Genomic DNA, 21869 nt, shown 5'->3' with positions numbered 1-21869 from the left:
GTGTGTGTGTGTGTGAGTGTGTGTGTGTGTGTGTGTTGTATGTTTAAAACATGAAAGACTTTTTGATACATCTCAAGGTATTTGTTTCATTTTGGTTCAGCTACTAAAAATACCAGTGGCTGTCAGGGAGACCAAAGAGAGAAAGAGCCAAACAGGAGGACTGAGGGGAGGATTCCGAGCACACGTAGAGAGGCTAAGGCTTTCCCCCGACCCTACTCTCTTGTTTGGGGACAACCTTGCCTGAGTCCACCTTGAGTGGTGAGCCAGAATTCTCCAGTTCTCATTAATCCCTGGAGCAACTGGGATGGAATCTGGAAAAAGGAGACACCGAACAGCCTTCACAAGCCTACCCTGAACCCAGCTATCTTCTGGGAGTGACCTGGGTGCCCTGTGATGTCCCCATGGACCTGGCAGGGGACAGGCATGATGGCCAAAGTCATGGTCTGTGGGGAACATATGGAGATTAAGGATGAGAGATGAAATGTTTCCACACCACTGCTCAAGAGAAACTCATGAGTCCTTACAGAAAAAAAGATCACATTTGGAAAACAATGAGAATAAAGTTTAGGGGTCCAGCAAAAACCGCTATAAATACCAAGAGGCTATCCATAAGACAAACCAGACAAGCTCTGAACACAAGAAATACAAAACACAGGCATAAATCAATCCGGTTCCCGTGATTGGACTAGAAGATCCAGTGACGTCACTTCTGATGATGAAGAAGGGTTCATATTTTGGGCAAGAAGTGGCCATTAGCAAGGCTTTATTAACACCATATGGGCTGGCTTGTTCATGCTTGGCAGTTACTTCTTGGGCTCCATTCTTTACTGGTGATAGGTTCAGTGTGTGGCTTTGTGGAAATTCTTTCTACTAGGTCCAATTTATATGTAAATTCTGGGACCAGGAAAATGACCTCAGCTCCATAATGTCAATGATGGCATGATAATTAGGCTTGGTAGGCACGAAAGTAATGATGTAAGTTAGAAGTTATATGATTTCCTGAGAATTAGAAAATGTGGTTTGGAAAACAAAACCATAAACTAGTTTACCTACAATGAACAATTACAGGGGGGAAGTTGTTCCCTTCAAGATATGTCTGTCAACTTTGAGGAAATGTCTACATAAACGGTTCCTAAACCCAGCTGCGTTGCAGAATTATTTTGCAGCCTGTCAAACGAACATACCCCTGGAATCTACTCCATCCCCCTGAGTTGTAACACCAGGGATTGGGAGCCCAGAAACTATATTTCTATAGCCCTCTCACCCCACCCCAGTGGCTCACCTATGCAGAAGTATAGTCTACCATTGTAGCTTATAGAAAGATCACTCATCATTAACCCTAGGTCTAGGAAGTGAGTCACAGCATACACTCTTAAAACAAAATAAGGAAATTCAAAGTTTCCCTTTTATTTTAAAGCCTGAATGCCTTACTATATTGGTAATTTTGGATCATTTCCTTGAAAAGAATTATCTCCCAAGTACTGTAGTTAGAGATAAACATGCTCTTCAGAGCCATTTTCCTCAGTCAATGGTCTAGTCTGGTCGGGCTTTTCCACAGTGGCTCACAGAAGCTCTACCACCCAGAGATGATGGCTACCTGCTACAGTTTACATCTTAAATCTTCCCCAGGGGCCACATGCTGAGGGCTTGCTCTCCAACCTGAAGGGCTACCAGGAGGTGGTGAAACATTAAGAAGGTGGGGAGGGAAGGGAAGAAGGGAGGGAGGGGTAAGATGGAAAAAAAGATGGGAGGAAGGGGGAGGAAAGGAGAGAGGGAGGGAAGAAAATAGGAAGGAAGGAAGGAAGGAAGGAAGGAAGGAAGGAAGGAAGGAAGGAAGGAAGGAAGGAAGGAAGAGAAGGGAAGAAGGAAAGGGAGAAAGATGTAGAAGGAAGGCAGGCTGGCCAGATCCTAAAGAATAAGCTTTTGGAGGTTGGTCACAGCCCTTTTCTCCTTTTTTTGGCTCCCTGCCTGGACACACCATGAGGTGACACCTGTAACACCATGTGGCCCCTGCCATGATGCTACCCTTGACCAAGGCTCAGGGTGATAAGGCCAGAAGACCATGCATTCAAATCTCTGCACCTGCAACCCCAAATAAACTTTTTGTCTTTTTCAGGAGATTTTCCTCGACCATTGTGCCACAGTGCTGGCCTATAGCGAACGTTCCACCTGTCACTTCTACTGAGGGGTTCCCAAGACTGGGTTTTCAGACCCACATCTTTCTGTGCCTCTCCGACAAAGTTCTATCCAACATCAAGTGATAAGAGGGGCCCAGTTTGACATTCCCTTATTCCTCTCAGAGCCCCTGCATGTAGTTCTGGTTGTAACCAGATAAATAATTCAGCAGGTACTGGACAGTCCTTCCGTGCTGCATCAGCCACAGAGTCCTGGCTCGTTCACAGGCACCCCTAATAAGCTTTTCTCAGAACCGAGCGAACTTTACATTCATCCCCAGGTTTCTGACTCAGTCCTGACAGACACTAGGGTCTACATCTCAGGCTCCAGGAAATATTAAAGGTGCTAGGCAGGAGATCACAGCTTTGACTTCTGACACAAAGAACAAATAATATTTGTCTATGCATCTTTTTAAATCCTAGTAAGAGTTGGTTGTGATGTTGAAGAAGTGGACAGGTAGGAGTCTCTTACAGCCACAAGAGTGGCACAAAAATCTCTTTGTCAAACCCTGGCTTTTCCACCACCTCTGTCTATGCTCATGTGGTTTGGAAAGGGCGACAATAAGAATATTGGTGAGAAATAAGAAATCTGCAAAGAAACAAAGAACATGAGGGGTACTCTGGTTGATGATGTGAGTTCTGTCCACATCATCTAAGCCCACCTGTCACCAACAAATGATTCTCAAGCCACCAGCACTCCCTTGCCTCTGGAGGTCTGCCAAAGGGCTTCTTCTAAATGTGGGAGCTGAAGGAAGATGCTGGGAGAACAGACCAGGGTGCCAATCAACAACCAGGACAGGGATGGGTGGATAACACTAGAGCATCCTCACCCCAAAGAGGGACCACTTTCAGCTGTCTCTCTCCAAGAGCCCTAGCAGGATGGGGGGTCTCAGCTTCCCAGCTGAAAAGCTTTCCTCCTTCACTTGTCTGACGAAGCACTATGTTGCCAGACAGTCCCCAAGACTATTCCCATTCCACACTCCAGGCCTTTGTGTTCAGCTCATTTGGAAGAAACACAAATCAAGACAGCAGGTGATGTTATTGTTTCAAAATTGCCCAATAATGAAAGATGAGGATGAAGTGGGCTGAGCACAGGAACAGGGACTGGGTGCCTGGTCTGCACTTTTGTGGGGTCATGAAGACTACATCTTCTGCCTCCCACCCTTAACTACAAAGAAGCATCAAGAACCTATGAAACTAGTGATAAGCTAAACCCTCCTTCAAAAAAAGGCATAATAGTGACTATAAAAGGATTGCACTTTGGGGGGGAGGGGATCCCAAGAGTATGTAACTTGGTATTCAGAGACAGGAAATACCTTTCTTGAAAGGAACAAGAATGATAACTTTAGCAAATGAAGATACTTTTATTTAATACTAATTACATTTAAATATTGGAATTGGCTTAGGAAGCCTGGTTATCATCTGTTCCCTGGAGATGTCCCTGATCATTCTTTTCTGATGGCTCAGTGTTTAGTCCTTCTGCTGTGTGGCTGTGGGGGCCATGGGAGGCTGAGCCACTGTGCTTAGCATGCTCTCCAGGTCACAGCTCCTCCCATCCCCAGCTACCAGACGGACCTCAGTACGGTCCCTGGTGATCTCTTTGTAGTTCCAACACCACAATAAGGCAAGACGCAACCTGCCCTTACATTTCTGTTTCAAGTGTCTGCCTGTTCTCTGGGCTCTAGGGAAGTTGATATGAGCATGCCTTTGCCCTGCTTTTGTCCTGGTGTGAAAAAAGCAAACCAGGGGACCATATGCCCTTTCAGTTCCTGTGATAGGACAGGACACTCACAATCAACTTGCTCATGGGGGTTGGCTCTGAGATCAGCAAGCAAGCACTATTATTAGTCACCTAATTAGTGACAGGCCACACTGAAGGTTTCAGATGTCCTCAGACAAACATAAAGAACGTAATTAGGCTGCTGGCATTAGGCTGGCTACTGCCAGTGCCCACAGCTGGGCCAGATACTGAGGGAATTGTGTCACCTCATAACAGGGTTATGGTCACTTAGAGTCAGAGCTGCAAAAACGTCCTGGTTCTGAGCTATTCTTTACCTCAGTTTTTTCAACCAGATGAAGGATCAACGTCTAGACTAGGGAGCCTGAAGCTTTGTCCATTGATGGATTGTTTGGGTTTTGTTGTTGTCGTTGATGTTGTTTGCTATGTCCACTCCAGTAGTGACTTACTTGACAGGTTTAGAAACCTGGAAGCAGTCCCAAGGCGAAGAGTTTCACGGAAACTTAGTCTCCTAGAACTTTGGCATCCCATAGCACGCATGCTCCAATTTTGTCCTTACGAATGGATCTGTGTGCTTCCTTTCAGTATTATTTTATTATAGATGCCTCCAAGCAATGACTTGCAAAACCTAAGCAAAATCAAACCTTGCTTCCTGGCCTTCACAAATGCCCTAGGTAGTCCTTGAGCCGACCCTGGATTTCAGTAAGAATGTTGCCTATTCAGTGACATTCAGAATTGCCTCTAGTATTGTAAGAGAGATAGTGAAAGAAATCAGGCATCACTACCTACTACGTAGAGTTAGAAATCTCAGGGCAAGCTTAACAACGTAAGTTTAGAATTCTTATTATAGATATATATGGCAGACTACATTACTTATTAGTAGAAAAGTCCCCCCACACTATCACTTAGAATAAAAGCCAAGTTGCTCCCATATACAGGAATTTACAATGGTTTAGGAAGTAGATAGGGCTGTGGTCTTAGAGTCATGAGAAGGTTAGCTAGAGCGAAACTCCCTTATTAGAACCATGACTTGGGTGTGAAAGCCCTTGCCCCGGGAGTGTAAAGACTTCACACCTGGATTCTAAGACTATAGCTGACCTTAGATAGAGCTGACTTTGTCTCAGTTGTTTTATTGCCCAGTTCCTGCCAGTCTTTGTGTTTGCATTCCTCTGTTTTCTGTTAGAGTCTTTAAACATCCAGGAACCTCATTGTACCTTGCCGATGTGTCACCTAACTTCCCTATTTTCTTCTGTATAAAAAGTTTGATGCTCAATTTGACAAATTACATTCATTGTAATTTGACAATTACATTGTCACCCCATTCTCGCCAACTCCATGTCCACTTGCCGGAACCCCTGATCCCCATGGATTGAGGGGGGCTGACTAGGCCCGGTCCATGGCAGTTGTTTTGGGAAAATGTCTCATTCTGTAATCCTGGAACTTCAAATGATCCGCCTACTTCTGCTTCTAGTGTGGGGATTAAAGGTATATACCACCATGATTGGCTTGGTTATTTTTTGAGCAAATTTTTCTCAGTATTAGTAATAGGAGCAACAGTACAGGCTATATGGCACCTATCAGCACCTCTTGTGAATTACAGTGTATAGTTGTCTTATCATATACAGAGTCATGGGGACACCTCCTGGGGCTGTTTCCATTCAATATTACTCCATGGATCATCTTTACATTTTTTTCTAGTGCCATCTTCTGGCTCTTCAAGAGATTCCTGTGCCTTGGAATTGACTTAGTATGGCTTCAACATTAATAGAGAAACAGGAATTGTGCAACATGAAAAGATATCATGAGATGCAGAAGCATAGAAACATCCATAATGGGACAGGGTAAAATACTAACTACTTCAACTCAGTGAGCTGATGCCCAAAAGAAAGTGAAAAGACCATTCTTGTGAGTAATTGTGGGAGAAACCACAACGAATTGGGGTACTATGGGCCAAGCCTGAGGTGACAGGTGGCACCCGTGTCCCTGGTCCACAGACCAGGCAGTGACTAAGAATACAAAAACAAGACAGGTTTAAAGACCCAGCTCCAGTCTCAGCACCCTCTGCTGGCATAGCATTTCCATATTCTTTTGTAAAAAAAAAAACCAAAAAACGATTTTTACAAACCCCAACATATTCAAAGTATTTCATCTGGGCAACCAGTGGTGTGCAGGATGAGCAATAAAAGTCTACTTACTAAGCAAATAAAAATGCAAATGAGCCAGCATAATGTGACCTTTCTGGTGATTCATAGAGTAGACTTCCAATCACAGTTATTCAGAAGACGTAATGAGAGCCACTAAGTAATAAACCTACGCAAAAGGAGTCATGGTTCCAGAGCATGAATATTCAATCCTGATAACCAGGCTCAAACTCATCTTCATTAACTAAGATAGGAACCATTGTAGTCCATACATTTTTGTCAATGAGAAAGAAGGTGCTTTTTAGTTTTGTTTTTGTTTTTTGCTTGTTTGCAATTCGAATTTGTTGTGTGAAAATCCATGATTCAGGATTTGAGGAACTCGAGCATTTTCTGCATCCCACTGGCTATGAAAACATTTTCCCTGCAGAAAGGCTGTCAAGATGCTTGAAGAAGTGATGACTGGTGGGAGGTCAGGTGAATAATGTGGATGGGGTAAGCCTTTGTAGCCCAATTCATTCACCTTCTCAAGTGTTAGTTGAGACTGGGTAATTATGGAGAAAACTTGGGTCCAGTCTGCTGTCCAACGTGGGCTGTAGGCAGCACAGTGTTCAGTGCATCTCACTGATTTGCTGGGCACACTTCTTGGATGGAGTGCTCTCAATGGAGTCAGAAGGCTACAGTGGATAAGAAGGGCAGTAGACACCACGTAGTGCCCAGCACCATCATTTGCTGCACATTTGGCTTCGAGAAGGGCTTTGGAGATAACTTGAGACAGTTGTCATATTCGATCCAGTTCCTGTTGCAAGTCACAACCCAATTGAAAAATGGTTCATTGTTGTTCTATAGATTAAGTCAGGATGACAGTTCAAAGTGACAGCTTGAAAAAAGTCAGTATGAGCTCCTGAGATCCAACTTCCGCTATGCTCCAAATGCCAGCTATCATGTGGTCTCTACTGAGCTCTTTGGCAATTTCGGTAGCTGTAAGAGGATCAGCTTCAATAGCTGCTCTCAACTGGCCCAAGTCAACTTCCAACAGTGGCCACTGTGCTCCTCATATTCCTCTGCCACACTTCTGGAACCATTGCACTGCCTGTTCATTAGCAGTCCCAAATGCACTGTTGATGTGCGTTGTCCCTGTCACTTCAAGACCCATATATCCACGATTCCCAGGAACTGCCTTCATGACTGTCTTTCTCCAATCAGTCTTGTATACCACAATCAATCTTTTATGATAATAACCAACATTTTCTTCCTTTGTGTTCCCTATTCCAAGTGGTCTGTATTCTCCTTTCCTAGATCAACTGCTGACTCTCACAGAGTCCTATGCCCTGGCAGAGCAGGTAGGAAAGAAAGCTAAACCACCCAGGCAGAAGGGGCTACCACCGGCCCTTCCTTGGCTCTCTTCCCGGCTGCTTCTCCACAGTGCCCTGAGTACTCAGATGCAGAGGACTTGCAGGAGGAAACAAATCACTTGCACTGGTCTTCACCTGCATGACCTTGCATGCCCTCCATCATGGGACTCCAGGCAGCTGCAAAAAGAGCTGAGAGCAAGGCCTCTAGCTCTTCCACCCAATGCTTGTGGAGCCACTAGGCTAGACCCAGGAGGGAGGCAGTGAGCTAGGATGCTGGTGTGTGCATTGAGGGAAGCATCTGTCATGCCATTGGTGACTCTAGAGGCCACGTCATAGGGAAGATGCAGGGCTGTTTTTCAAGGCCAAACAACCAAAGACATGGGGGTATGCCCCACAGATCATGGAAGCTAAGGTTCAGATAGAACTTCATCATCATCATCATCATCGTCATCCCCAAATAGGTGTGGTAGCAAATGACCATAATCCCAGCAAATTAAAAGATGGATGAAAGAGAATCCCAAGTTTGAGAGCATGCTGGGAAACGCAATGGAAGTACAGCCATTAAATTTCTTTTTTTCAAAGATAGCCCCCTTATCCCCTGTACTCTCCCATGGCCAAGAACATCCTGGGTGCTGACTTTGAGCAAACCACTTCTCATGGCACCCAAGCATTGGCAAGACTGGTCGAGAGAGAGAGAGAGAGAGAGAGAGAGAGAGAAGAGGTGTGTACTTGCCATTTCTTATATGGCAAGGATGTAAGAGCAAAGAGTGCCTGTCATGTCACAAGGTGACAGAACTGAGGGGGCTGTCCTGGGCTTCAGAAAAGCACATGCTAAGTCTAACAAGGCAAACTCAAGAGCCCAGGCAAGACAACTTCCCCACCCTAAATCTTGCTTCAAAAATTCGGGTTCAATCCTCATGGGTAGGTAGCATTTGGTCAAATGCCTTCAACTTCATTGCAGGCCCAGATGTGTACAAATTTAGTTCAAGTGGTAAGTAAACCAATAAAGTGAAATATGCAGTAAGTTACTATGGTGATTGCTAATTTAGAATAATTAGAGAAAATAATGAGAAAACTATTTCCTCTCTCAAGGATTAGAGATCTGTAAGCTGATACCAGTCTCCTTCTCGAGAACATAATCTCTATAATGAAGACAGAGAATTTTGAGTGCTTTAAAAAGGTCTCTCTGATTGGGGAATTTAATCAACCCAGCACTTATACCAGAACTTATATTTGTTTTTATTGAATCTAAGTCAATTCCATAAAAGGAAAATTACATGTATATATCTTAATGCAATCACTTTAAGCAGAACATCATAGGCATTACAGATAAATTAAGATTTAAGACCTGTTGATAACCATTTCTTGAGTTCTCCAATTTCAAAACCTCACCCCACTAATTCATCACTCAGTTATGGGCTGCCATAAGGCTTGCTGTTCAGGGTCTTGGGAGCAGGGACCCGGCAGGAGAGTTAAACACCCCAACTACAGCATAGTACCCACAGGGAAGTGCCTGTTCGTAGTGTTCCTCATTTCTGCCATGAAATGCCTTTAAGTGACTGCAGGGTTGAAGCTGTGAACTTTAGTGACAACACACAATGCATTTCTGACTAACTTAGGCTATCTTCTGCAGAGTTGAATACGTTGACTAAAAAGCCAAACAGTAAGCCGGTTCTTTTTCCTTTCTGGTTAATGCGCCCTCAGATGAGCAAGTTGTCCACTGGGGTTGGCTGACCTTACTGTTAGTTGGGCGGGCATAAAAATTTGTTGGGGGGGGGAGGAGGCAGCTAACGTCCCAGAAACCTCACTCATCCTCTGGAACTGCCAATTGTTGCCTTCAAGAGGAGTCATTTGAGCTGGATTTTCCTGTCTCCCTCTGGCTTTTGAGCTCCCACATACACATACAGTAAATAAATGTAATAAAAATTTGCCAGGTGTGGTGGCACACACCCTTAATATTAGCACTTGGGAGGCAGAGGCAGGCAGATCTATGTGAGTTGGAGGTCATCATCTTAGCCAAGGCTAGATAAACTATGAGTATATGGTGGACCAGCTACATTGCAGCATCTCAGGTTCACACCCTCTACTCACTTTGGAGGTCCTGATTCTGTCTCCCTGGTGTGGGTTGTTAGGGATCTAAAGCCTTCCTAAATACTTAATGTTAATGTTAATGTGGTCACCTCGAGGAAGGTGAACACATGTAGGACAGGATGAACAGAGAGGCTTTCTGGAAGGGGTCTAACGGCACCAATTTTATGCATTTTATGCCGCACAATTTTTGCTGAGGTCCTCAAATGTGCAACTGAAGCACACAATAGTCACAAACAATACACACAAAAAAAAGTGATGCTAGCTGTGATCCAATGAGTACTCCTGACAAACCATCCACACAGCTCTGCAATGGGCTGTCAAACAAGCTCAAAGTCTATTTTAAGTGGGGAGAGAGTCCCCCAGGTTCAAACAGTTCCAAAGCATTACTAAACCAACCCTTTGCAGGTAATCAAACCCAATAATGTTTGTGCAATTAACACTGAATAAGTAAAATGTACAATAAAGACATAAAAATGACTGAACGGAAGGAAAGAACTCACCAAAACACCAGTGTCTCTAGGAATGAAATTCCAACACTGGACGCACCGACCACAACAATTCTGGCATTGACAGTGACTTTCGGTTCTAATGTTAGTTTTCTGTTGGTGTGGTTCAAGGCGTAACTCACCTGCACGAAAACAAAGAGAAAGAAAAACTTGAGGGGAACGTAGCTGAGTCAGCACCCCAGATGAACAGTAACAAGGCGTTATTAAGCCAACCCCCTGTAGGAAATCAAGCCCCAATAATGGCCATACAGTGGTCACAGAAAAGTGGATTCAAGTGTTTTTGGAAGTGAATGTGGTGCTGGAGGAATGGCTCAGTGGGACATAGCACTTGCTGCCCATCCAGGGTACTGTGGTTCAGCTTCCAGCCACATCTGGCAGCTCAGAGCCTCCTCTAACTCCAGCTCCAGGCAATCAAATCCTCTTCTGGCTTCCACAGGAACCTGCTTGCATGTGGTGCACATAATCTCACACAGGCACACACATACATTGAAAATAAATAAGTATATAAGAAATGTAACAAGATAGTAATTTGCCTAGGCCCTGTCACACACACACACACACACACACACACACACACACACACACAAATTGATTTGAATGTTCTTGTCTTATTGGTAGTTTATTGAGACCCACTTGTCCTTGGTGATAGAAATAATCCTACAAGATGGTCCAGCTATTTGCTGGGAATTGCAGTCCTCTGTCTTTTCTTATGTCCAGAATTTTGAGTGAAATTAAATTACATTACTTGAAGCCAAGGACCTTCTGCACCTTTACGTCATTCAACAGAGTCAGTACTCTGGTCAGGAGATCCTTGATAGTATTTGTCAAATGACAACATTCGCTGAATGATAGAAATGTATTAAATACTAAGGGCGTTCAGTCTTCAGGAGCCCCAGTGTTGGGGGGGGGAGACTCTAAGAAGCACAGACCCTAACCGGGGTCCCTTTTAAAAAAAATCCGTATTTGTGAAAGTGACCCTGACAACATGACTGGTTGGTTTATCCTGAAGAGTCTGGACAGTAACAAAAAAGTCGTTACAGAGAGGGAGTGTGTGTCTGGTAGATGGAGGTGTCATTCTTGAAAGAAAATTATGCAACACTCTGAAAGAAATTAGTTCTATTTTTAACTCAACCCACGCTTTTATATGGTGATTTGTGATACTTGATACCATGTGTCTAGAGGATTATAATTACCCCTGACTTTTCCGAAGAAACAATGGAGGCCAGAGTCAGTGGAATGGCTGTATCAACATTAAAGGAGCAGGAATACATCTTTTGGGTCAGAAGCTCACATCCCAGCAGGCAAAACCGTTTCATCTTCTCAAAATCCGGAGCTCCTAGGTGTTGGGAATCCGGTAGGCTGATGGAGATCACTTTAAGCTGTGTCATCCTATTCAGTGCCTTGGGTGTCATGACCTCAGGCTTTCCCACTCAGTAACTAACACCCAAGATGGGGATGAGCCCCCTGTGCAGTTCTAGTCAGCCTAGCAATATGGGAGCAGGAAAATATATGATATATATATATTTTTTAAAAGGATTTTTAACAAAGTTGGAAGCATCCAGGCTCTCTATAGTTAATACTGCTAGTGTCTCTCAACATGTTTGCTCCCCACTCTTACCATTATATTGACACCATGGATTTTGGAAAAGGCTGGGTCCATATCCATCTTAAGAAAGGATTTAATGGACAAATCACACAATCTTAACCCACACTCTACAACTGTCCCAGCATAAACATGTGACCTGAGTTGGCCCAATCAGAGTGAAGCCCAGGCCTGTTGTATGACTTAGGAAACCAGAAGCCTTCCTGCTTCCTGCACAGCCCGAGACGCAGGTGGGAGGCCCGGAATGGCAGAGTGTCATCATAAAGAACACCATCCTGGGTTGGAACGCCAAGAGAACCACAGAGAACCAGGACAGAAATGACTTCAACTGCTTCTTGAAGCTCATGCTACCTTTGGATTTTCAATGGCATAAGCATGAGTATCAGTCACACATCACCACCATGGTGCTTCTTAACAAACCATTCCAAAAATACTGGCTTAAGACTGTCACTTGTTCTCCCTCATAACACTGTGGGTTAGCAAGACGTGTGCCGATCTAAGTCTGATCCAGCTGCTGCTGTCTCCATCATGTAGATTCCTGAACAGCTTGTCTGGCTGTCTGCCTACACACAGGCACACACACACACACATACACACACACACACACACGATAGATGATTGATTGATAAATAGATAGATAGATAGATAGATACATACATACATACATACATACATACATACATACAAACATACATGATGAATGGATAGATAGATAGATAGATAGATAGATAGATAGATAGATAGATAGATATCTCCATTCACTGATAAGTTACATAATCCTAACTCCTCCTTACTTAATGATTAGATTAGCCTAGTACATTAAACATGTAATCTACGCTGACCTAATCAGAGTGAGGCCCGGAGCTGTGTGACACCACAAGGTGGAGATGTGAACTCAAAATGGCTACCTTATTCTCTGCCTCCACCCCACTTCTGATAAGAGATAGCTGGGGCTTATTCCCAGAGTAGCAGCAGTATAAGTGTGAGAAGGGCCGGTGAAAGTTGGTGTGCTTCCTGTTTCCAGGCCAAACAAAGCATATGCTGGAGCCCGAGTTACTCATCTCTGATGGAGGACATTAGGTTATAAAGCAAAGGTGCAGCCTTGATGGTGGTGGTGGGGGGGGGGGGGGGGGGGGGGGGGAGGTGGGAATGACCAAGCTCACTGCGTGTCCTCCATCATTCAGTTGCATATGCAACTGAAAATTTCCTAGGCTGATACATTTCCTATGAAAAAGTGCAATGCTAGAATAAGCATCAATTATGCAAGACATCAAGTTCACCGTGGTTTGGGTGGGTGTTCCAGGATTCCACACTCGCTAGTTTACTGTGCTCAGCTTAATTTCTGAGACAAACAGGCTATAGGTCCACTTAGCCAGTCTTGGGTTGGGTGGTTCAGGGGAGTGAAGGTAAGGAAGGGCCAGGTTGTTATGATGGCATCACTCCTTGCAGGTCTAATTAACAGATTTAAAACGCAAGCATCTTAACAGAGGTCAAAAGCCAAGCTGCCCTTCCACTAGCAGGTAGGCTCAGAGATATTCGCCTGGCCTCCGTGGGAAGTGTAAACTAAACCCTGAACCATAGGCAGTAATGAAATTCCCTGGTAAAGAGTTAGACATCATTCATGAACCGGCTCCAGTATCACAGAAACAAAGGCCAACTGAGAGGAGCAGAATGGCTTTTGTTTCCCCACACAATAGCGTTAACACCAACAGCTGCCAGGCCTCAGAAATCACCTTTCTAACTGCTAAATATACAGAGTGGCTTTGGGGTGTCAGAAGTTTCCGATCAGTACCAGGTAGGGGTGGTGTCTCAGGAGACTGAGCATGTATCACAATGTTGCTCCTGGAAACGCAATTATGTCTCCAGGTTTTGATTAAAAACACAGTTGTTGTTAGATAGAATTAAGGCTCCTAAAGTAGGGGGGCAGAGGGGCGGGGTGGGGAAGCCATCTTTTAAAAATTTGTAGATGCAGTTATAAATGCCTGGAGGTTTTTCTCTCGGTGACAAGTGACAAGCTGGTGAACTGTGCTGCTTCTGCCTTTGAAGGATCTGTTTTCCCTGTAAGCAAGAAGCAGGGTGTTGCTTAGAATCTTTCTTTTATGTTTCTTCAACTGTTCTGTCTGCATGGGGAATAAAACAGGTATGGTCAGGTGAGGTGCCGCCCGCCCATCTGTTAGCTAGTTCACAGGTGCCTAAGGATGGAGGACCATGCGTTCCAGGGTGGACTGGGCTACAGGGCTAGCTAGACCCTTTCTCAAGATGACCAAACAAAACAGATAAGGAAGCGCCCTGAGCAGTGACAGTCTGGGTGCTTCGAAATGAGAATCTACCCCACCCACAACCCCACCTCTCTCATGTGTAGGAGATCCCTTGTGGGGCCTGACTATCTTAACAAGAAACATCAAGTGAAAGTCTTATCTCCTGATCCTGGGTTTACCTGTTACTTTATTTTTTAAATATAGTCTCATGTAGCCCAGACTGGCTTCAAATTCACTGTGTGGACAGACAGGGGTGCTTTTGAATTTTTGGTCCTCCTTCTGTTATGTACATATCACGGTGATGGTATGGATAGGAAGCCACATTCTTCTCTCTGCATCATCTCAAACTATTTCTGATTCTATTTTTCTAATGCTCCTGAGTGAGAACCTTACACAAAGGAATGGTTCCCACCATCGGCATGACCGCATACTCCAGCAGGAAGGGCTAACCACGGGTCATGATGTATACAGTAAATGGTGTTTAAAATCAACATTGACTTTGGCAGTGACGTTAAAATATATACTTTAAATTTCATCCTAGAAATTGAAAAAGAAGTTATAATATTGGAGCAGTTAAGATATTCCTGGGCTGAACTTGGAGGTGTGGGAAACACACAGTCCAGGAAAGGTAGGAACAGTCCAGGTAAGGTAGGAGCTGTGAAGAGCTGAGATAAGAAACTAGAAAGAGAAAGAATAAATAAATAAATAAATAAATAAATAAATAAATAAATAAAGCCGGGCGTGGTGGTGCACACCTTTAATCCCAACATTCGGGAGGCAGAGACAGGCGGATTTCTGAGTTCGAGGCCAGCCTAGTCTACAGAGTGAGTTACAGGACAGCCAGGACTACACAGAGAAACCCTGTCTCGAAAAACCAAAAAAAAAAAAAAAGAAACTAGAAAGAGAATTAACATTTCCCATGAGTGTCTGAGCATAGCAGACTGGCTGTGAGCATGTTAAGTCACCGAGAAGAAATTTTGGTGGGTTTTAAAATAAAATTGTTGTTAGTGGTGGTGGTGTATATGTAGTGTTATGAAGTGTGTGTGTGTGTTTCATAGGTCATGGAACATGTGTGGAAGTCAGAAAACAACTTGCAGAAGTCTGTTTTCATCTTCTCCCACATAAGTCCAGGAAACTGAGCGTGGGTCATCAGGCTTGTTGGCAACAATAGGGTTCTCAAGTCTTCCTTGTTTTCTTTCTTTCCTACCGTGATCCGACCTAGACACCTTTGCTCTGTAAGGTTGGGATTTCTTCTTTTTTCTCCTGAATTATCTGAACTCATCCTACTGGTCCCTACATCTTGGTTCACTCAGGAACTAGTGAACGAACAGATAATCTTAGCTTTTTCACTTCATGAGCTTCCCTCTACATATGTGATGTTTGTGTGTGTCATGAGGTGCTGAAGGGAGGTGTGTGTGTGTGTGTGTAGTATCTGTGTGTGGGATGTGAGTGTGTTTGTGATGTTTTGTGATGCGGCAGCATGATGCAGCAGGAGGAGATACCTTAGTGAGGCACCCATCCCTCCTCCCTGGGTACCAGTCTTATGACTATGAGGGGTCTGGTATAAAATGAAGTTTATTTGAGGCATGAGAAGAGAGTAGAGGCAGAGAAATAAAGGAGACAAAGGAGGGAAAAAAGAGAGGAGAGAAAAAGGAGGGAAGAGGCCAGCCAGGAACACATAGAGGGGGAGGGTGGGGGGGGATTCAGAGAGTGAAAGAGGGGAGGGGGAGAGAGAGAGAGGGAGGGAGGGAGGGGAGAGAGAGAGAGAGAGAGAGAGAGAGAGAGAGAGAGAGAGAGAGAAAGAGAACAAACAGTCCTTTTATAGCAAGCCAGGCTTGTACCTGGCTGTTGCTTGGTAACTGTTGGGTGGAGCCTAGAAGAAATGCTAACAGTTTGTGGTGTGTGTGTGTGTGTGTGTGTGTGTGTGTGTGTGTGTGTGTGGTGTGTTAAGAGCAAGGGTAAGATAGCAACTTCAGGTTTGCTTCCATCTGATGTCACTTCTTGATTCCATCCACCTTGTGATATATTGGCTTTGATTCGCTTTGTTTTGTTTGAGACAAGCTCTCATGGCCCTGAAGCTCACAAGCAGTCTAGGCTGGCTGGCAGTGAACCTCGGAGATGCACCAGTCTCTTGCTTCCCCAGCACTGGATCATAACCACATAACCAGGCTTGGATGTTGTTGGTTTTGTTTGTTTGTTTGTTTTGCTTGGTTTTTAAGATTTCCTTTCCTTATATAAATGAGTTTTAGCTTGCACGTATGTAGATGCATCATATGCATGCCATAGAACAGATGTTACAGTTTGCCATGAACCACTATATTCTAGCTAGGACTCTAACTTGGTCCTCTGTAAGAATAACAGTGCTCTAAACCACTGAAGCATCTCTAGGCCTGTGCTTAGCGTTTTAGACATAGGTCCTGGGTTGGGCTTAGGGGCTGATGCTCACAAGGCAAGCCCCTGACCAACTAAGTCACCTCCCCAGCCCTCAGGAGTCCTTTAAAGGAGTGTTGACATCATTGTTCAAAATTATCTTGGTTGGTTCTCTTTCTCGTTACCAAAATGACTAAATAAATAACCTGACATGTTTAGAAATATTTAGGACTAATTTTTTTCTTATAGGATGATGTTGGTGTGTATTCTCAATGGAGTTTGTGTGGTGACTCGCAGATGGTTATCAAGAGACACGAATACACAGTTTTCTGTTTCCCGTGTTCGTTACCTTTCCTATGTATATAAAATATTGATCAAGTACAATTTTCCTGATAATATAAATCCAAATTCTGTTGTTCTATTTAAGCTAGTTTCTTTACTGTATTTAAATTGACTTATAACAATGATGAAACATTCGTGAAACTCTATTTTAAAAACAGATCCAGGCCACACAGGATGGCTCAGTGATGAACTTGATGCTGAATAAGCCTGGCTACCCCAGAACCCACATAAAGTTGGTAGGGGTGAACCCACAGCACAGAGCTGTGGCGCACATGCGCCTGCCACACATCAGTAACAAATAAAACTATTTTAAAAAGCTAGATCCAAAATCTGAAGCAACTAACTTTATAAATAAGCCAGAAGAGTAGAAAGCAGCTAAAAGATCTATAAATAGTGGCACGTGACAAATACCGAGGGACAATGTCTTTCTTTCCAAGGGCATTTCTTTTGTAGTTATGATCTGCCTTTGGCGATGGACAGGGCACCATCAGTGTAGCAAAGTTCTGGTCCTGGTTGAGGTTCTGGGCCTCTTTTTCCTTACTTTGTTCAAATGGGAATAAATTAGAGCTGGTTCTGCCTCCTCAGTAGGCAGGAATTCGGACTACTGGCTAAAGAAAATCTATAAGCACTTGGTGCTTTCCAGGCAAAGATGCTATGCGAGGTAAAAATCACACATCTCTCCACAGCCATATGAAAAGAAAGGCAAATCTCCAAAAACACATTTTTAATGGACAAAACAAGAAGCTCAATTTTCAGCTCACATCCACATGCATGCAGCTTTTGGTTACAGAAAGCTTCCAAAGACTTCAAAGGGCCCTCGGCCAGTATACAGGAGGATGCAGAGCTTCTAACCCATTAGGAGTAAAATGTCTGAGACCCTTAATAAGACTGCTTTTGCTTTATATGTGTAATTTTTTTCCCCTGTGCTTCCCAATTCTCTGGTTTCTCTTTGAGAAACCCCGTGTTTTTCCACAAAGTAAATGAAACAAATGATGACGGATTCGCAGCGCTGCAAATGTCAGGGTGAGCTCCAAAGGTCAAAGTTCACGAGTGGGAGCTCTTTAGGGCAAAGCATTACAGTCTTCACCAAATAAACAAAAGGTGGAATGGTGTGGCCACTCAGAACCAATCACCTGAAGTGCCTTCTACAAACACAACATGCATCTTCACAAAGTTGCCCCTGTTAAACTTATTTTTTAAAACTCAGAGGTAGATATGAATGCCAACCCCTCTGTCTGGTAGAGCATAGGAAGCCGGTGTAGACACTGCTGTGATTTTGAGTCTTATTTGATGATGCATTCTCTTAATTTTTTTTCCTTGAGTGGGGGAGGTGCGGCTCCAAACAATTCTGCATCGTGGAGATTTCAGAAAGAAAAAAAATAAAAGCAAACTGTTCTATTAATATCCTTGGAGGGCAAGTGACCCGGGGGCACTCTCGGGCTTCCTGATTCACACTGGAAGAACATATGTGAAACTGGAGTGTGGGGGCCAAGAATGGAAGTCAACCATTGCAGGGTTTGCTTGCCACCATTTCCCCTCCCCCATACCAGGCACACTCAAAGTGCTTACTGAACGCCCGACTAAAGGACTTATCCCGACTCAGGGTGCAGAGTATATGGTCTATCGTGGCAGGGAAGCCATGGCATTGGAAACAGCTCACTGTTGTAGCCGTAGGAGCTTGAGGCAGCTGGTTATACTGCAGAGAAAGCTCCAGCTGGAAATCTGTCCGAGCTAGAATCCATGAGGATTCACCCTGCATACATCTTCCAGCTAGGTCCCACCTCCTAACATGGCCACACAACAACTCTCCCAGCTGGGGCCAAGTGTTCAGACCCATGAGACTGTGCAAGGACATTTTACAGCCAGTGCACAGCACTCACTAAATATTCATGAAGTGAACCTAGCACTCCGTTTGCCTCCGCAAAATATCAGTAACTTTACCCATGGCCATTTCTCACTTCAGGAACTATCATACTTGCAATTCTCTTTTACAATCTTCCTATTGTTCCGGCAGGAAGTGGGAGCTCAAAAGACTCTTGTGGTGTTCTCAGGAACTGTATGCCTCCTACCTGAAGAAAGAAGGCTCCTGTGCCTGTTACAGTTATGCTACAGATCATATAATGCTCACACCTAACTGCAGCCTATAGAGGATGGAAGATGACGTAGCGCTTATGCAGAATGGAAACCTGAAAGCATGAAGCCCGGGGTTCTGCGGAGGCAGAGCCTTAAACTGATCGGAGGCACGAGTTTGTATCTGCACAACTTGCTCTCTTACTGCATGCTTTCCATCTGTAAGTATAGTGCAGGTGGCCTCTGGAGATGCAGACATTATGTCCTCACCCCAGGCAGCAGCAGGAAAGAGAGAGAGAGAAGAAAATCCACTCTCTTTAAGCAGCTGTCCCAGAGTTTCCATCCCTACAACTTCTCAGTAGCCCAAATATAAGGAAATGTTGCCATAGTTCAACTCACCATTACTTTGCATATGACTGTCATTGCCATAGCATCGCTATGGGACAGGTGCAGAGGATAGGGTGTGGCCTGGCAACTGGAGCCCCACCCCTTTGTGCACCCGTGCTTCCTACTGCCATGGTTGCTCGGACTTGATCTGTTACTGTCCTTTCTTTTAGGCTTCTTTATTATTCTCTTTATTTATTTTAAATCTTTTTCTCGGTGTACAAAATAAGGGCTTGGTGACATTTTAATAGATGTATGTCATTGCTCATATTCACTCTCCCAACCCCCTTCTTGCTGATCTCACTCTCCTCACCCACAATCGCCCTCCACTTCATGCCATATATATGTGTATATATGTATATACTGTACACACACATGCACACACACATATGCCTGCACACACACACACACACACCTAGGCTCCTTGTATGAGAACATATGATATTTATCTTTCCTTTCACACCTCTCATTATCCTCTCTTGCTCTCCTTCCCTTTAGACCCCTCCTTCCCCAAGTCTCTCCTCTGTGTTCATATCCTATTTATGTGTACACATACACAGCTAGATTCCACAGGGAAAACATGCGACAGTTGGGCTTGGTTTGTTTAACATGAAGATCTCTGGTTCCACTCTTCTTTTCCTGCAAATGATATAATTTAATTCTTCTTTGCACCTGAGCGACGCTCCGTGTGTTTATATACCACATTCTCTTCACCCGCTCCATCTGCGGATGAGCATCGAGGCTGGCTCCGTGTTTTGATTGTTGTGAACAGTGTATAGTAAACATGGATGTGTAAGTATCCCTGTGGTATGCTGACATGGAGTTCTTTGGATAGATGCCCAGGACTGCATGGCTGGATCATATGGTTGTTCTCTTTTCAGATTTTCAAGGACCCTCCGTATTGATTTCCACAGTGACCGAATCCGTTCTCATGCTCATCAGAGGTGACATGGGGGTCCTCCTTCCTCTGAACCCTCACTGCCATTTGTTGTCATTTGTTTTCCTGATGACAGCCATTCTGACTGGGATGAGGAAGTTTCAAAGAAGCTTGATTTTGCACTCCCGCTGATGGCTAAGGCTGTTGCACACTTTTTTTCTCATATTTTTATTGGCCGTTCCTGTTTCTGCTATTAAAAACTGATTGCTCTATTCATTTGCTGATTTGTTGATTGGATGATTTGTGTTCATTTTATGTCAGAAAACCATGTCTTGTAGGTAGAACGGAATAACGGTGGCGGTCTCATCAGGTCTAGTTTACATATTTTATCCAGGTTGGCATTCCTCAGATCTGCCCTGCAGCCATTCTCACCTTGACAACCACAGCAGAACAGGCAGGAACAGGAAGGTGGTAATCTTTATCTGCTCAAGGGTGAGCTCAGTGTCGCCGCTTCACAAGAGTTCTGTGCTACATGGACAGTATTTTGAGCTTAGCTGCCTCTGATAATGTCTTCCAAAGGATTTAGCATAATTTGGCATTGAAATAAACAATTGTTGTGTCTCCATAAAGGTCAGCGACTGAGCAGCAGGATACAAAATTGCCATTAATGAAACAAATATCCCTTGGTGAAGGAATGGCAGCCATCCCACATTTTCTTGCGGTGTAACTATTGAGTGTGTGTTTAGGAGCAAAATAAAAGATGATACTCAAAACTACATGAAGCCATGTTATACTTTGTTACCAAAACTCATATTAAATATCCTATGACCCCACCAAAAAGAAATGCTATTGAAGAGAACATAAATAGCCTCCTTTCTAGGAAGAGATGGGAGGAATTTCGAAGCAATGGCTTGCATGACCCATACTCGTGCTACTCTGGATTTTCACTCAGACATTGGGTCATGGTTTAATTGGACACGGTTTTTTTTTCTCTCAATGGTATATGAAATAGAGTTGTATCTTGCAAATGATGATGTCTTAGACTTGATATGATTAGGGGGTTACTTCCAAGTAGCATTCTGAGCAAGTAAGTCATATAGCAGTTAAAAGGATGACAGACTTTGTACAACACACAGACGCTGGCAAAGGGGCGTCACTGTTAGCTTCTAGGCACTGCTCCAAACCATTAACCCCCACTGTACAGCACATTAGTATCCACACCAAGATAATCCTCTGCAGCTCTACGTACTGACCCTCCTGCCACAACAGGGTCGGGGGGCAAAGGTGTAGCAATGTCCTTTGAGCCTGCACAACACGTCCATAGAATCCTGTCTGGGGAGAATTTGATAGTGGGATCTCTGATCTTACTGTCACTGATGTCACCCACAAACTGGAGAAATGGCTTCTCTGGAGTAAGCGCATGGCAACAGGCAGCAGTGAGGTAAATCCACGGCAGGGAAATGTCTTACAGAAGCAAGTGTGCGATTTGCATCATTCTAAAAGTACAACCTGTGGTTGCTACAGTTCAAATGTATCTCATTTTCATTTCTTTTTATAAGACTATAATGAAACTGTTTTTAACTGCCTCCCCCCCCTCTCTCTGTGTGTGTGTGTGTGTGTGTGTGTGTGTGTGTGTAAGTGCACACCCGTCACAGCACATATGTAGAGGTCAGAGGACAGTTTACAGTCAGTTCCACCTCGAGGGCTCTGGGGATTGACTGAACTCAGGCTCTCAGGCTCATCCGTGAGAGTTTTTATCTGCTGAGCCACATCACCTGCTTCTAGGTGCATCTCTTTAAAAACAAAAACAAAAACAAAAGCTTGCTGTCTTAGCATGTCGCTATGTATTCATTCTCACATCAAATGAGAATACAGCCTCGGAAGTTAGAGACAACTTCAGATGTGATCGTAAGCATTCTTCCTGTTAAACTTTGGTCTTCCAAAGGGATGACGCTTGCATATG

At 44.1% G+C, this 21869-nt stretch overlaps 1 protein-coding gene across 2 annotated transcripts in view; it reads right to left on the bottom strand.

The window, feature by feature from the left end:
• Window positions 1-21869, bottom strand: part of Cfap61 (cilia and flagella associated protein 61) — a 260144-nt gene that overhangs the window by 115405 nt on the left and 122870 nt on the right. For both annotated transcript variants that reach the window (XM_021156892.2, XM_021156893.2), the window contains exon 18: window positions 9997-10124. In XM_021156892.2, the coding sequence (XP_021012551.1) occupies window positions 9997-10124 (128 nt within the window). The remainder of the gene's footprint in view (window positions 1-9996; window positions 10125-21869) is intronic.

Source organism: Mus caroli, chromosome 2 (assembly GCF_900094665.2).
Source record: "Mus caroli chromosome 2, CAROLI_EIJ_v1.1, whole genome shotgun sequence".
NCBI lineage: Eukaryota > Metazoa > Chordata > Mammalia > Rodentia > Muridae > Mus > Mus caroli.
The sequence above is the reverse complement of the archived record's forward strand: the minus strand, read 5'-3'. Positions and strand labels throughout refer to the sequence as shown.